At 35.2% G+C, this 14,414-nt stretch overlaps 2 protein-coding genes and 1 long non-coding RNA gene across 3 annotated transcripts; 1 reads left to right on the top strand and 2 right to left on the bottom strand.

Annotated features, from left to right (window-relative positions):
• The first annotated feature begins 691 nt into the window (after positions 1 to 691).
• Positions 692 to 4,248, top strand: LOC126604492 (uncharacterized). Its single transcript, XM_050271771.1, has 2 exons — positions 692 to 1,186; positions 3,805 to 4,248. The coding sequence occupies exons 1-2, from the start codon at positions 838 to 840 to the stop codon at positions 4,068 to 4,070; spliced, it is 615 nt and encodes a 204-aa protein (XP_050127728.1). The 5' UTR covers positions 692 to 837; the 3' UTR covers positions 4,071 to 4,248.
• LOC126604514 (uncharacterized) lies at positions 875 to 3,803 on the bottom strand. Its single transcript, XR_007616674.1, has 2 exons — positions 3,694 to 3,803; positions 875 to 1,009 (listed from the first exon to the last, which is right to left on the bottom strand). It is a non-coding gene; the product is annotated as an uncharacterized LOC126604514 (long non-coding RNA).
• Positions 4,249 to 8,027: 3,779 nt separating the features above from the next.
• On the bottom strand, positions 8,028 to 11,381 carry LOC126604451 (uncharacterized). The gene is made up of 3 exons (XM_050271707.1): positions 11,360 to 11,381; positions 8,773 to 9,251; positions 8,028 to 8,699 (listed from the first exon to the last, which is right to left on the bottom strand). Exons 2-3 carry the CDS (start codon positions 9,217 to 9,219, stop codon positions 8,028 to 8,030), a joined length of 1,119 nt encoding a protein of 372 aa, XP_050127664.1. The 5' UTR covers positions 9,220 to 9,251; positions 11,360 to 11,381.
• Between the last annotated feature and the right edge of the window lie 3,033 nt (positions 11,382 to 14,414).

Genomic DNA, 14,414 nt, shown 5'->3' with positions numbered 1-14,414 from the left:
GCGACTGGACCCAAATAAGATTCGTCTAAGTTTTTGGTGGACTCGGAAAACGACATGATTTTGAACTCGTTTGAAAGTATTTTTAAAATGATTAAACGTGTTTTTAAAACGATTGAAAGCGTTTTGGAGAAAATGTTTATGTGTTCCAAAAGCATTTAAAGTGCTCACAAAAAATGTTTCTGGGTTCTAAAAGCACTTAAGTGCTTCCTACAAGAAACTCCAATTATATGCTTATTGTAGAAAACACTTCATGTGCTTTTCCAAAATTCACTGGCATTTTTATAAATATTGGTTTCAAAAACATTTCATAAAAACCGCTTTTAGCTATTTTAAAAATAATTCCAAACGAGTCTGTTAATGCTTTATTCAAATTATAATACGTGTGTTTCCTTTTTATATGAGAATTGATAAACTAATAATATTATGTGGCAGTGCTCCAGTATACACATAATCAAAACCGTTAACTAACTCCATCATATACTATCATTTTTCTGCACCTAATTCTAACTTGGACTCACAATATTCAACTTTATAAATTCTTTTTTCTTCATCTGACTTAAGATTAGGAACCATCCTTGTTGCTTCTTAATTCCAAACACACGACTATGAGGGTTGGAAATGTCACGTTTGTTTGAAATTTATGTGATTATATTTGCATGCCAAGAATCTCAGTCAAAGAAGCCTCATCATCTCACAGTCTAATGTGCTTGCCAAGCAGCAAACGTTTTACTTATTATAAATAGGAAACATCACCAATACTCCAGTACGTATATCACAACATACCTACAATTGCAAAGCCTCTCTCTCTCTCTCTCTCTCTCTCTCTCTAGTTCCAGCATGACTACCAAGTTCTTCAGTTTCGTTTTGCTGCTGCTTTTGCTCAACTCTACATTCATTGCAGTAAGTGCTCGGCCCTTGAATATCATGAAGTACAGAAGCTCTGGTTTTGGAGCAACTGGAGGAGGTTTCTTTGATGGGTTATCACTTGGAGCCATCAAGCAATCGGGACCTAGCCCCGGTGAGGGGCACAAGCTTCCGAACAAACAAACTCTCGGAGGGATTAAGGACTCCGGCCCAAGCCCTGGGACTGGAAACAAATTCACAAATGTTGAGACTCTCGGAGGGATTAAGGATTCCGGTCCAACTCCTGGTACAGGAAACAAATTCACAAATGTTGAGACTCTTGGTGGAATTAAGGACGCGGGTCCAAGCCCAGGTACGGGAAACAAATTCACAAATGTTGAGACTCTCGGAGCGATTAAGGACTCTGGCCCAAGCCTTGGTACGGGAAATAAATCCACAAATGTTGAGACTGTTGGTGGAATTAAGGACTCGGGTCCAAGCCCTGGTACTGGAAACAAATTTACAGACAACATCCATCAATAAACATGAATGATCATAAAAATAGAAACTAGAAATATTCTTTACTTATTTTCTCATTTATATTTTTTTGGTTGATTTATATGTATCTTGAAGACAAAACCATTCATACTATTTTCATTTCATTTATTTGTCTCAAATTTTCATTACCATGTAAAGAATCTCTAAGTGTGCATTGTCAAAATTGTAATTTAATACAAATAAGAGTAATGATTTCGCACTTGTATTTTAGTTATTTGTATTTTATCCATTTTTTATGCTTTAAAATATTTTTTTAAAACTTAATTATATAAGCACAGCTTCTTTTTGCTTCTTCTCGCAACGAAAAAATGAACTGTAAAATATAACTGGGGTGGTTCAATTTTGAGCAAGAAAGACCATGAACATAACAAAACCAAACCAACACAGAATAGTTCGATTTAGGTTGCTCTCAAATTCTATATCTCATGACAAAATCTTTCAACACACACATTTTCTTCAACTTGAAAACGATAGACACTGACAAATGTGAGCATTTTTTTTACCAATTCTATATTGTTACGTTGCAAGCGCCTAAATAAAACTTCTATAAAGTCATAAAGTTGGAACCAAACCAATTTTATAACTTTAGGAGATTATTAATTAATAGAGGTGTAGTTAAAAATAAATATTATTTATTCACGTATTTATCCTTAATGAATGTTGTGCTTCCTGCAGAGGAGTTTTTGCATCAACTCTAAAAACTAAAACATTGTTCTCCTTAAGGGAAATGCTAAGAAGATTCTTAAAGGTGAGACTCTCCTAAATTGAGAGCAAAAGGTGATTGTATTAAGCTGACTGCAATTGTAACCACTTATCCAACATACAAGGGAGACTCAGTGGACGTAGCCCTTTTTTTAAAGGTGAACCACTTAAAATATTGTTGTTCAGTTCTTGTTATTCTAAACCCCAAGCCCATCAAAGACTGACACACAACCATTCTAGTCTTTGTTAACCTCACTAATTTTGATCGTTAACAGTCTTTTTATATAAAAAAATTATAGTTAGATTTAGTATAATCATAGTTTTCTATGTTGGTTGACATCATGTGATTAAACTTTTTTTTTCTCATTAATTACGAGGACGTAATTTTTTTTATTGTCTACGGCTATCAATCCAAACCACTTCCATCTTACGAGGATTTCCAAAAACGTCAGTAAATTTAAAAAAAAAAAAATGTCATTTGCTAATTCATTTGAAACTTTTATGTTACTTTAAACATTTACCGTTTTAACTAACTCTTCAGATTTTATTTTTTTACTGTTTTTTCTTATTATAACTGAGATTTCATTATTGTAAACAAACAAAGTACAAGAGTTTTGAGGGAGCAAGAGAAGCTTCATTAAAAACCTCATTAAAATTTTATATTTCACTTTAAGAATAATATTTAACTTCATCTTATTTTGTGGACTCAAATTTTATTTTCAATCTTTTTATGAAATAATCTTTAAATAAATATATTGCCGGATTTAATTTATTAATTCAAAAATGTTTATGTGTTCCAAAAGCATTTAAAGTGCTTATAGAAAATGTTTCTGGGTTCTAAAAGCACTGAAGTGTTTTTCTAAGATTCACTGGTATTTTTACAAATATTGGTTTCAAAAATATTTTCACAAAAACCACTTTTGGCTATTTTAAAAATAATTCCAAATGAATCTTTTATTGCTTTATTCAAATTATAATACGTGTGTTTCCTTTTTATATGAGAATTGATAAACTAATAATGTTATGTGGCAGTGCTCCGGGTATACACACGATCAAAACCGTTAACTAACTCCACCATATATTATCATTTTTCTACACCTAATTCTAACTTGGACTCACAATATTCAACTTTATATAAAAAAACTTCTCCATTTGACTTAGATTAAGAACCATCCTTGTTGCTTCTTAATTCCAACACATGACTATGAGGATTGGAAATGTCACGTTTGTTTGAAATTTATTTGATATTATTTGCATGCCAAGAATCTCAGTCAAAGAAGCCTCATCATCAGTCTAACGTGCTTGCCAAGCAGCAAACGTTTTACTTACTATAAATAGGAAATACCATCATATACTCCATACCAACAATTGCTGAGCCTCTCTCTCTCTCTCTCACTATCTCTCTCTCCAGTTCCAACATGACTACCAAGTTCTTCAGTTTCGTTTTGCTGCTGCTTTTGCTCAACTCTACATTCATTGCAGTAAGTGCTCGGCCCTTGAATATCATGAAGTACAGAAGCTCTGGTTTTGGAGCAACTGGAGGAGGTTTCTTTGATGGGTTATCACTTGGAGCCATCAAGCAATCGGGACCTAGCCCCGGTGAGGGGCACAAGCTTACGAACAAACAAACTCTCGGAGGGATTAAAACCTCGGGTCCAAGTCCTGGTTCAGGAAATGCATTTACAAATGTTGAGATTCTAGGAGGGATTAAGGACTCCGGCCCAAGCCCTGGGTCTGGAAACAAATTCACAAATGTTGAGACTCTCGGAGGGATTAAGGATTCCGGTCCAACTCCTGGTACAGGAAACAAATTCACAAATGTTGAGACTCTTGGTGGAATTAAGGAAGCTGGTCCAAGCCCTGGTACGGGAAACAAATTCACAAATGTTGAGACTCTGAGTGGAATTAAGGACTCAGGTCCAAGCCCTGGTACTGGAAACAAATTTACAGACAACACCCATCAATAAGCATGAGTGAACATAAAAATAGAAACTAGGAATATTCTCTACTTATTTTCTCATTTATATTTTTTGGTTGATTTATATGTATCTTGAAGATAAGACCATTCATATTATTTTCATTTCATTTATTTGTCTCAAATTTTCATTACCATGTAAAGAATCTCCGAGTGTGCATTGTCGAATATTATAATTTAATATAAATAAGAGTAATGATTTTCGCACTTGTATTTTAGTTATGAGAAATTTTATTTGAACTCATATAAATTATTTCTACACCCAACTTAATTTTATTTATGAAGTGTCCTTTTTTATATATTACATAATTACTATAAAGTACAAGATGTAATTAACAATAAAACTAAATTTTATCAATAAACCCACATCTAATAATCAAATTCTTACTATCACCCATCTAATCTTTCTTCTACGAAACTTAGAAAGTGAAGAAGAAATAAGATTTGTGACTGAATGTTGGGCACATAAAAATCACAAGTCCATGAAGGCATACGACTTCCCAGTCCATCCTATAGAAAACTCAGGCAATCACTCCAACGTCAAGGCAAAGGAAACAGAAGATGTAGATTATGTACTAGTTAAAATTGGTCAAGCACAAACCAGATTAATGATATTTATGTAAATATTCATAAAACTAAATTCAAATGGCAAAGAGCATAGGCACCTATAGAAAAATTATGGGTTATTGCTAAAAGGTGGTAAAAACTTAAAGGAAAAAAAAAACATAAACTTTTGAATAGCAATTTTGACAATCATCTTTAAGTGTTTTGCACTCAAAGGGAGGAGTGCAAGAGATTCAATCGAGTGTGAAAATTACCGGCCAATTTTTTTTTGAACATTGTAACAAAAATTTGAAGCCGAATGTTAATATAAAAGCTGTAATCACCCAAAATGACACAATGAAGAGAGTAAAATTGTTGATGGAATTGGCAACAATATGACCGCAAAGGGTGCTAGGGCAGACATCAATCCCATAACTAAACTTGTATATATAAACCCGTCAAACAAAATTGCAACTGATGTTTTTTCTAACAAATGCAAAATATAACAAGATTAAAGAAAAACTACAAGTAGCCTCTGACCTTTAAGTCTCGAAATCAAACTCAGTAAAAACCAAAATTAGGGAATGCATAAATCAAAATCAAAATCATATTGATTTGGTTATTCTGTAAGAGAAAAAGTTATCACAAATTCACAAGAAAGAAGACAAATTCAACAAGTTAGTAGTATGGGTGTAAAGATAAATTTACATATTGAATTGGGTTTATGAGGGTAGTTTAGGTAATAAAATTGGGTTTAAAAAGATATTAATAGTTTAATTAAAAATAATATGGGTGAAGAAAGTAAGTTGGGTGTAAAAAGAGGTTATACAGGTTCAAATAAAATTTCCCTTTAGTTATTTGTATTTTATCCATTTTTTATGCTTTATAATATATTTTTTAATTAAGAAAAAATGAACAGTAAAATATAACTGGGTTGGTTCAACTTTGAGCAACAAAGACTATTAACATAACAAAACCAAACCAACTCAGAATAGTTGGATTTAGATTGCTTTCAAAATCTGTATCTCACGACAAAATCTTTCAATACACACATTTGCTTCAACTTGAAACGAGAGAAACTGACAAATGCGAGCATTTTCATTACCAATTCGATATTGTTATGTTGCAACCATCTAAGTAAAACTTCTATAAAGTTATAAAGTTGGAACCAAACCAATTTAACTTTATGGGATTATAATTTAATACAGGTGTAGTTAAAAATATTATTTATTCACTTAATTTATTCTTAATGAATGTTGTATTCGTCAAAGAGGAGTCTTTGCATCAACTCTAAAAACTAAAACATTGTTCTCCTCAAGATATGCTAAGGAGACTTATGAGTCAATATTATATTACATATTTTATCCTAATCTTAGTTTTTTTTTTTCGTTTTTTTTCAACCCTATCTTAGTTTATTTTGGTTATTATTTTGGAAGAATTTTGATATTTTGAATTGTATTTTCAATATAGGACTTTCGACTTCCTCTAGGGAAAAACATGATCAAATGGATGAATTTTGGAGTTATTCTAATTGGTGGATGTTCATGAGTTGCTTAGCTTTATCATGTCAAAATATAAGATTTTTCAACCAAGCGGTTGTTTTCTGGCGATAGAATAAAGAAGCAGTGCATAGTGCTAGAAAAGTGACATTTTGGGCTTGATTCCGGAATTTTGGAGCCCAAGATGGTCTATTTTGGATTCGGCCCATTCTGGATATGTATTCAGATTATTCTAATATTTAAAATAAGTTATCATGGGCCAGATTTGGAGGAGATTTAGGTCTAAAACGTGGCTGGAAAGATTCATTGCAGATTCTCCTAGTTAAATTGGGATTTTATTTTATAGTATATTTTATTTTTATTTGGTTTCCTAGTTGGATTTTATGACTTTTATTAGGAATGACTGGATAACTTATGTAGTATAAATAAGGTCTTTGGCAGGCCCTAGCTTTCTCTCAAGGGCGGAGCCAGAAAATTTTCGGCTGGTGGGCTAGCTAAGAACTATAAAAAAAGTTGGTTTTAAAAAAAATGACCATATGTTAATCTTATAAGCAAAGCTCGTCCAATTATTCTATGTTCATCAACCTTTAATATGACAAATGTATATATAAATAAATAGAAAAAGGTTAACACATTGTAAAACTTTTTTAAAAAGATAAAAATCATGCACAAAATAATTCAAAATTTGAAACATGCACAAGTTGCTTTTGAAAAGAATTAAAAGCACTATTAAAGTAAGTAATTATTGTCACGATTAACCATAAATGGATAGTATATGAAGTGTAAAATAGATTTTGTTATTTAAGAAATAAATAGTATTGGTTAATGAAGTAAACAAATAAAAAAGATACATGGGCTAATAGTGAAATGAATATAAAAATAAATGAAATATAAGGAATAATTGGTTTGTACCCACAAAAACTACCTAGGCTATAGCCTAGGGTAGCCTTGTATTTGACTCCGCCCTTGCTTTCTCTCTTCGACTATGCAATTTGGGGAGATTGAAACTTGGCTAGGGTTCTTGAAGAATTTTAGACTTTTACTTTAAGGTGTTTTCAATCTTCTTCTTCATAATAATATTTACTTTGAGTTTATCTATGAATATGCGTAACTAATCTGTTTTGCTAGTGTGAAGCCTTGAGCCTTAGCATGAATATGTATTTTTTTTTTATTTAATTGCTTGTATTTTATGCATGCATGCCTTGAATTATTAATTAATGTGCTTAAACTATCTAATTATCTTAATGCCTGTTCACCATTACGATCTTTAGAAAAGTAATTTGATGCAATTTTGATCGGAAGGTTCCTTGAAATTGGCAATGGCTTCTTGTGGTTAATAATTATAATTTCACTTAGGATGAACACCACATCTTAAGCGTTGCATGGTTCTTCCAAGGGTTTTTACAAATCTAAATAAGTCTTTCATTTTCATGTTCGATTCGAACGTCCGGACATGTTGCATATTAGATATACGTTCTATATTTGAGAGTTTCTGAGTAGGACTTATTTTAGGAAAACCTAGCCTTCAAAGTTGCATGTGTAAATCATAAGTTATTGGTAAAAATACATATGATTGTTAGAGTGAGGGGAAACCCTAGTGCTTTTATAAATTGATTTTCAAAAACTCTTTTCTTTTATCTTTTTAATTTTGGACGAATTTCTTATTTAATTTTGGACGAATTTCTTAGTTTTTAATTAAAGTTCATTTTTGTTGATGCACAATGCCACACAAACAACAAACTAGTACATCCAGAGTTCATGGCACATGCCACACAAATAACAAACTAGTACATCCAGAGTACATGACACATGCCACACAAACACCAAACTAGTACATCCAGAGTACATGGCACATGCCACACAAACAACAAACTAGTACATCCAGAGTACATGTAGAAAAAAGGGCACTATGAGTCATCCTCATCTGAGGCCGAACCCTTGACAATATCACTCTGCGTTTCAACCTCATTGCCATCACCACCTTCCTCAGCATCTCCAGGACCATCCTCACTCTCCTGAGACTGCTCACTGATACTAGCCTCATTATCAGAGTCATCATCACTACTAGGATCAACTGCGAGGACGAAGGCTTCACCCTTTTGTCGGTACTCATCCATCTCATCACGGTACTTTCGGATAATGCTTCCATTGTCGTAACACTCAAGGACGGTCATCCATTTCCTTTTCTCAAAATTAGCCGCCCGGATGCAGTGAGGTCTAAAGGCATCGTGAAAGGCCTGGGAACCTAAGAACTCCTGCACAGCAGCATCCTTCTCAGTTAGGATACTCTTCTTCAGCCCAGAAACCTCAACCAATACACTATCCAACTCCCATTTAACCTTGGAAACCTCAAGGATGGTTGTCTCAAACTGTTCCTTAGTCGCTTCCAATTGTTTCTTGAGCCTCATGTTCTCACCATTCCGCCTCTTCAAACTCTCAAAGTTTTCATCCTTAAGGCGGATGGCATCAGCCAAAGCTTTGCTCGTTTTTTTGGTGTCATTCACAAGCTGCTTATTCTCTTTAAACTTTACCTTGTACCGCTCGACCTCTGATAATCTGTCATCGTACTCGGCCATGACCTACATGACAAGATGATCGTTACTACCAGGAAAAAGAGGGGAGAAAGCAAAGAAAAGACAGAGTAACACTTACATAAGAAGATAACCTCATCATCTGGTCACGATCTGATTTGTTCTCATCTAGCGGCTCGCCAAGCTCATCAACAGTGGATCGACGTTCTGCCAGGCAATTATTGACATACCTAAAACTACTTGGTTGCATGGCAACCTTCAAGTCCTTCCAATGAATGTTGCCAACCTCTTCCTTATACTTTCTCTTACGGCTACAGCTAGGGCCACCTTCTTGGTCAGTAGACTCCATGGTTGAAGGAAATATAGGATTTATGGTAGGAAGATGAGGCAACAGTCGTCTCTCCTCCTCTGCAACTATGGCAGTAGCACACCCGATGGCTTCAACTTCAACCTTCTTTGAGGCAGCAATCTTGAGGACCTCCTCTTGTGACTTAGGTTTAGGGGTTGGCCTCACCCGGTGCTTACGAGCTCCCTTGTGAAACAAAATGTCGTCTACGGGAACTAACATGGGTGTTTTCCCTTTCTTGGCGCTAGTCTCCCCTTTCTTGCCCACTGATAAGAGCATATTTATGCGACTGAGTTAGCTTGTTCTCATGCATTTATGTTGTTATTTCTTAGTTAATTATGTATTTTAAGCTATTTTCGTGTGTTTGTAGGTCTATAGGCCTTATGAAGCAATAAGATGCATTTTGGTGCATTTTGGAGCAGTTTTGGGCTTGGAATGAATAGCACATGCATGGAGCAAGGTGGATGGACGAAATTGAAGACTAAAGAGGCTAGGAATATGTTAAAGAGAAAGAAGAATTAATGTAAAAAGGACAAAGAGCTCATCCACAAAGGGGTGTCACTCCACCATTCACCTTTCCATCATTGTCGTGCACCACCATTGCATTCCCTTTGGATTCCTATGTCGTGCATCATCATCCATGTTCCCTCCATTGACTCATTTGTTGCATCATTCCACCTCCATTTCCTTTCTCTACCATGTGCACCATCATTCATGTTCCCTAGCTGCAACACCACTCCATTTTACCATCATGCTTTGCATCATCACTTCACTTTCACCTTTGAATCATTTCAAACACCACTCATTGCACTCAATTGCTACACCATTCCTTGTTCCCTCCATCATTTCAGATTCATGCATCATTACATTGAATCATTGCACTCAATTGCTACACCATTCATTGTTCCCTCCATCATTTCATATTTCATGCATCATTGCACTCAATTGCTACACCACTCCATGTTCCCCTCCATTGCCATGTATTTCCTCTATAAAAGGAAGTGCGTGTAACATAAATTGAGTTCATACTTGGTTAGATCATTCACTCCTATTTCAACACAACCTTCATTCAAACACATCCATTCATCTTCACATTCATTCCTCCATACAAACAAACCTTCAAACACTCACCAACACCTTATGCCGTAGCAAAGGAAGGGAATGAAAGTGCTTGGACGTGTTTGCTGTCCAACTTGGATCGTTTGAGCGTTTAGGTGTTTTCTTTCTTTTGTTTCTAATGTTTAAATTTATTTCCTTTCGTTTTGTTGTAAATATGAGTGGCTAAACCCCTCTTGGCTAGGGGTGATTTCAAAGCCATGATTATGTATGCAATATAATTTGATAAATTCCAGTTATGAACTCTTGAATTGTGAATGCAATTGACTTAACTATTTGATTGATAACTTATTTGTATTTGTTAATTAAGGGTCGACACTTAATTGGCATGCATAAATCTGTTGCTAGAATATAAGGAAGTTTCACATAATCGTTACAAACTTATATTCACATGTAGTGAGGGTCGCTTATAAACGATCGCGTTAAGTTCAATTCCTAGCATGAGTGACATGATGTCATAGTTGCAAGTGCTTTGTCAATGCTTATGATTTTCATTAAACGTAATGATCTTTGATTGTATCTCTATTATGATGTCATGTAGGGAACTTTAGAAGAATGTTTTGGGTTGTCGAATGATGTCATCCAATCCAATAAAACAAGGAAAATCTGAGAGTTAACTAGTGATGTCACGGTTAATTTGGAGCATTGTTGTTCATAATTCAATGAAGTAGTAACTGGAAATCGAGTTATTTGCATACATGTCATGTGTGGAGAAAAAGCCTTTAGCTATCCCATCCATCATCTTATTTCTCACATTCGTTTTACAATCCGTCTAGTTTTTCATACTTGTTTGTTTGTTTCAACTTCATCCAAATCAAAACCCCCCTTTTAGTTTCTTGTTTCAAAGTGTTTCAAATCTGTTTTAGTTTGTGTTTTTAAGTGTTTTGATTTAAGTAAAAGTCAATTTTCGTCCAAAGTCATTCCTAGTGTCTAGTTTAAGTTTATTTGGTTATTTTAAGCTGTTTTGAGTATTTTAAGTTGGCTTTGAGTCTTGTGAGTCTTGTTAAGTGTTTTTAAGTTTAGTTTTATGTTTTTGAGTCAGTTTAGAGGTTATTAGCAAGCCCTCCTAATCCCCGGTCCAGAACGATCCCTACTTATACTTGTACTACAGTTGTCAAAAGAGGGTTAAATTTGTGTGTTAAGATAATTTTCGCATCACCCACTTTCTCCACTGAACAAGAAAAATCAAAGTAAGGAATGCAACTTTGTAAAAGAAAGAGGAGGCGAAATGAAAGACAAAACTTACTTGCTCGTCTCTGGCACTCCGACACTAGGGATTGGAAACCGTACTTTCGAAATAAGGGTCGTAGCTTGCCCAAATGTCTATCCTCTTTGGGCACCTTTAACACATTCTCTACATCAGCTAGCTCCCGTCCAGACAGCTTGATGGTCTATCGCGTCACTGCACGAAGAAAAAATGTTAGAAGCAAGAGAAAATCACAACAAATAGCAAATAATGCAAACAATGGATACATTAGAACCTACAATCTGGAAGTGAGTAGGAACACGTCGCTCAGGCGTGACACCTTTAGCATACTCCCAATCATTATAAAGATAGCACCAATGGTTTTTCCAAGTGCAGTACGTTTTTTTCTTACCAAAGACAATACGCTATCTCTCACTCCGACATGCACTCGGCATACCCAGTGCATGCTTTCACCGGACGCATCTTATAGCAATAGCGCCACTGATGAAAGGAAGGCTCACCTAACCCACATTCCATCCAAATAATATAAATCACGATCAAGGTATCCTAAAAACCAGGGTAGAGTTGCCCAGGCACATATCCAATGAAAGACAACATCCGTTGCAACCACGGGTGCAAAGGCAGCTTCACCCCTAAAGTTAATAATATCTGGGTATAGAACATAACATGATCCTTGGGCGGTTCAGAGGACAATTCTTCATGATGCACCAAACGCATTCCTACACTACGGGGGATACTACATGACTGCCTTAGGGCCTCAAGCTACTTTTCGCTATCTAACAAGTTTTGCACTAAATGTTCTGCTGTGAACTCAGAGTGAAATATGGGTATGACGTCACAAACAACCCCCTCACCCACTGACATGAAGAAGGAAGAACCAATATTGGCTAAGGCTTGTCAATTGTGAAGATCACCCAATCTCGAATTTTTTGTATAAGACTCCAACAAAGGCCCTGAAGACTCCAACATTGCAAGCTCAAACCTAGAGTTAGAGTTAAGGGAGCCCCCATCACTAGGACTTCCAAACTTTGACATCTACAACAAACAGAAACAAACTCTATCACCACATGAAAGATCGAAACATAAGGAAGTTCCTAGGGCATGGAGAAAAGCTCAATCAATTCATTATGTTGTCAACCAAATACATGAACACTCAAACAATTCAACAAGAATGAAAGCATGTGATCTAGTGGAGAAGACTACCAACCTGAAGATGGTGCAAAGCAATGTTGGAATCCCTCTTAACTATAAGAGCACTCTGTTTCCAAAAGTCACTACAAAATGAGCAAATGAAGACAATGAAAATAGTGGAAACTTATCATTCTTATAGGGTTCAACATGGCTAAAGAAATTCAAAATTCAAAATTCAAACCATGAGAAAACCCTACATGGAAAGTCTTCAAACTTCCATATAAGCTAGGAAGTTTTCAAATTTCAAACTTGCAACACCCCTTCTTCCCCTTAAAAAAAATAAAAAAATAAAAAAATATAAAAGAGGGGGGAAGAGGTGAACACATTAGCTTCATCAATGAGGGCATCCACAATTCTCAAAAGCTTCACACACTCTTGATCAAGACAGTATGAAGCAAAACCAATTTATGGTGCCAACAAGAGCTTCATCAATGGAGGGCAACCATAATTCTCAAAAGCTTCACACACTCTTGATCAAGACAGTGTGAAGCAAAACTAATTTATGGTGCCAACAAGAGCTTCATCAAAGGAGTTTAACCACAATTCTCAAAAGCTTCACACACTCTTAATCAAGACAGTGTGAAGCAAAACTAATTTATGGTGCCAACAAAAGCTTCATCAATGGAGGGTAACCATAATTCTCAAAAGCTTCACACACTCTTCATCAAGACAGTGTGAAGCAAAACCAATTTATGGTGCCAACAAGAGCTTCATCAAAGGAGTTCAACCACAATTCTCAAAAGCTTCACACACTCTTGATCAAGACAGTGTGAAACAAAACCAATTTATGATACCAACAAGAGCTTTATCAAATGAGTTCAACCACAATTCTCAAAAGCTTCACTCACTCTTGATCAAGACAATGTGAAGCAAAACCAATTTATGGTGCCAACAAAAGCTTCATCAATGAAAGGCAACTACAACTCGTAGAAAACTTCACACACTCTTGATCAAGACTGTTCGAAGCAAATTCGATTTATATGGTTCATCCAAACATTCGACTACTACAAGGTGTGGCTTGCATCACAATCTCTTGCTCACAGTGTGGAAGCAAAATTTGTATATGTTGTCTCTCCCACATTTTCAAATTCCTAATTTTCCCAAAAAAAAAAAAAGGAAATTGGGAAATTCAACAAAGCTTCATCAATGGAGGACAACTACAAATTCTCAAAAGCTTCACACTTTCTTGATCAAGATAGTGTGAAGCAAAAATCAATTCATGCTACCCAACAAAAGCTTCACCTACAAAGCTTTAACTTCAAAGATTCACCTACAAAAGCTTCACCTATAAAGCTTCAACTCCAAAGCTTCAACACAAAAGTTTCACCTACAAAAGCTTGACCCACAAAAGCTTGACCCACAAAACTTTGACCTACAAAGCTTCAACTCCAAAGTTTCACCTACAAAAGCTTCAACACAAAAGTTTCACCTACAAAACCTTCACCCACAAAAGCTTCACCCATAAAAGCTTGATCCACAAAAGCTTCACCTACAAAAACTTCACTCATAAAAGCTTGACCTACAAAAGTTTCACCCACAAAAGCTTGACCTACAAAAGCTTCACCCACAAAAGCTTCACCTACAAAGTTTCAACACAAAAACTTCACCTACAAAAGCTTCACACACTCTTGATCAAGATAGTGTGAAGCAGAATCAATTCATGGTACCCAACAAAGCTTCAACCTCAAAGCTTCACCCACAAAACTTCAACACCAAAGCTTAAAATATATATATATATATATATATATATATATATATATTTTGGAAGTTCAAAAAAAATAAAAAAATAAAAAAATAAAAAAAAAATTGCCTAGGCCTCATCTTCTTTAGGCGTAACAACTTTCATAACAAATATATATGAATGAGGAGTTTTGAGCTACCACTTAGAAAGGAAATGCCTCAT

The sequence above is a fragment of the Malus sylvestris genome, chromosome 2, assembly GCF_916048215.2.
Source record: "Malus sylvestris chromosome 2, drMalSylv7.2, whole genome shotgun sequence".
Lineage (NCBI taxonomy): Eukaryota > Viridiplantae > Streptophyta > Magnoliopsida > Rosales > Rosaceae > Malus > Malus sylvestris.
Note: the sequence above shows the minus strand (reverse complement) of the source record. Positions and strands in the feature narration are given on the sequence as shown.

What these genes read in the sequence shown, in the direction of transcription:
- LOC126604451 (XM_050271707.1), bottom strand. Translation starts at nt 9,219, where the DNA reads ATGTTAGTTCCCGTAGACGACATTTTGTTTCACAAGGGAGCTCGTAAG. An exon ending in TGATGAGGTTATCTTCTTAT is followed by an intron (nt 8,700 to 8,772) that starts GTAAGTGTTACT and finishes CTTGTCATGTAG; the next exon opens with GTCATGGCCGAGTACGATGA.
- LOC126604492 (XM_050271771.1), top strand. Translation starts at nt 838, where the DNA reads ATGACTACCAAGTTCTTCAGTTTCGTTTTGCTGCTGCTTTTGCTCAAC. An exon ending in CACAAATGTTGAGACTCTTG is followed by an intron (nt 1,187 to 3,804) that starts GTGGAATTAAGG and finishes TTGAGATTCTAG; the next exon opens with GAGGGATTAAGGACTCCGGC.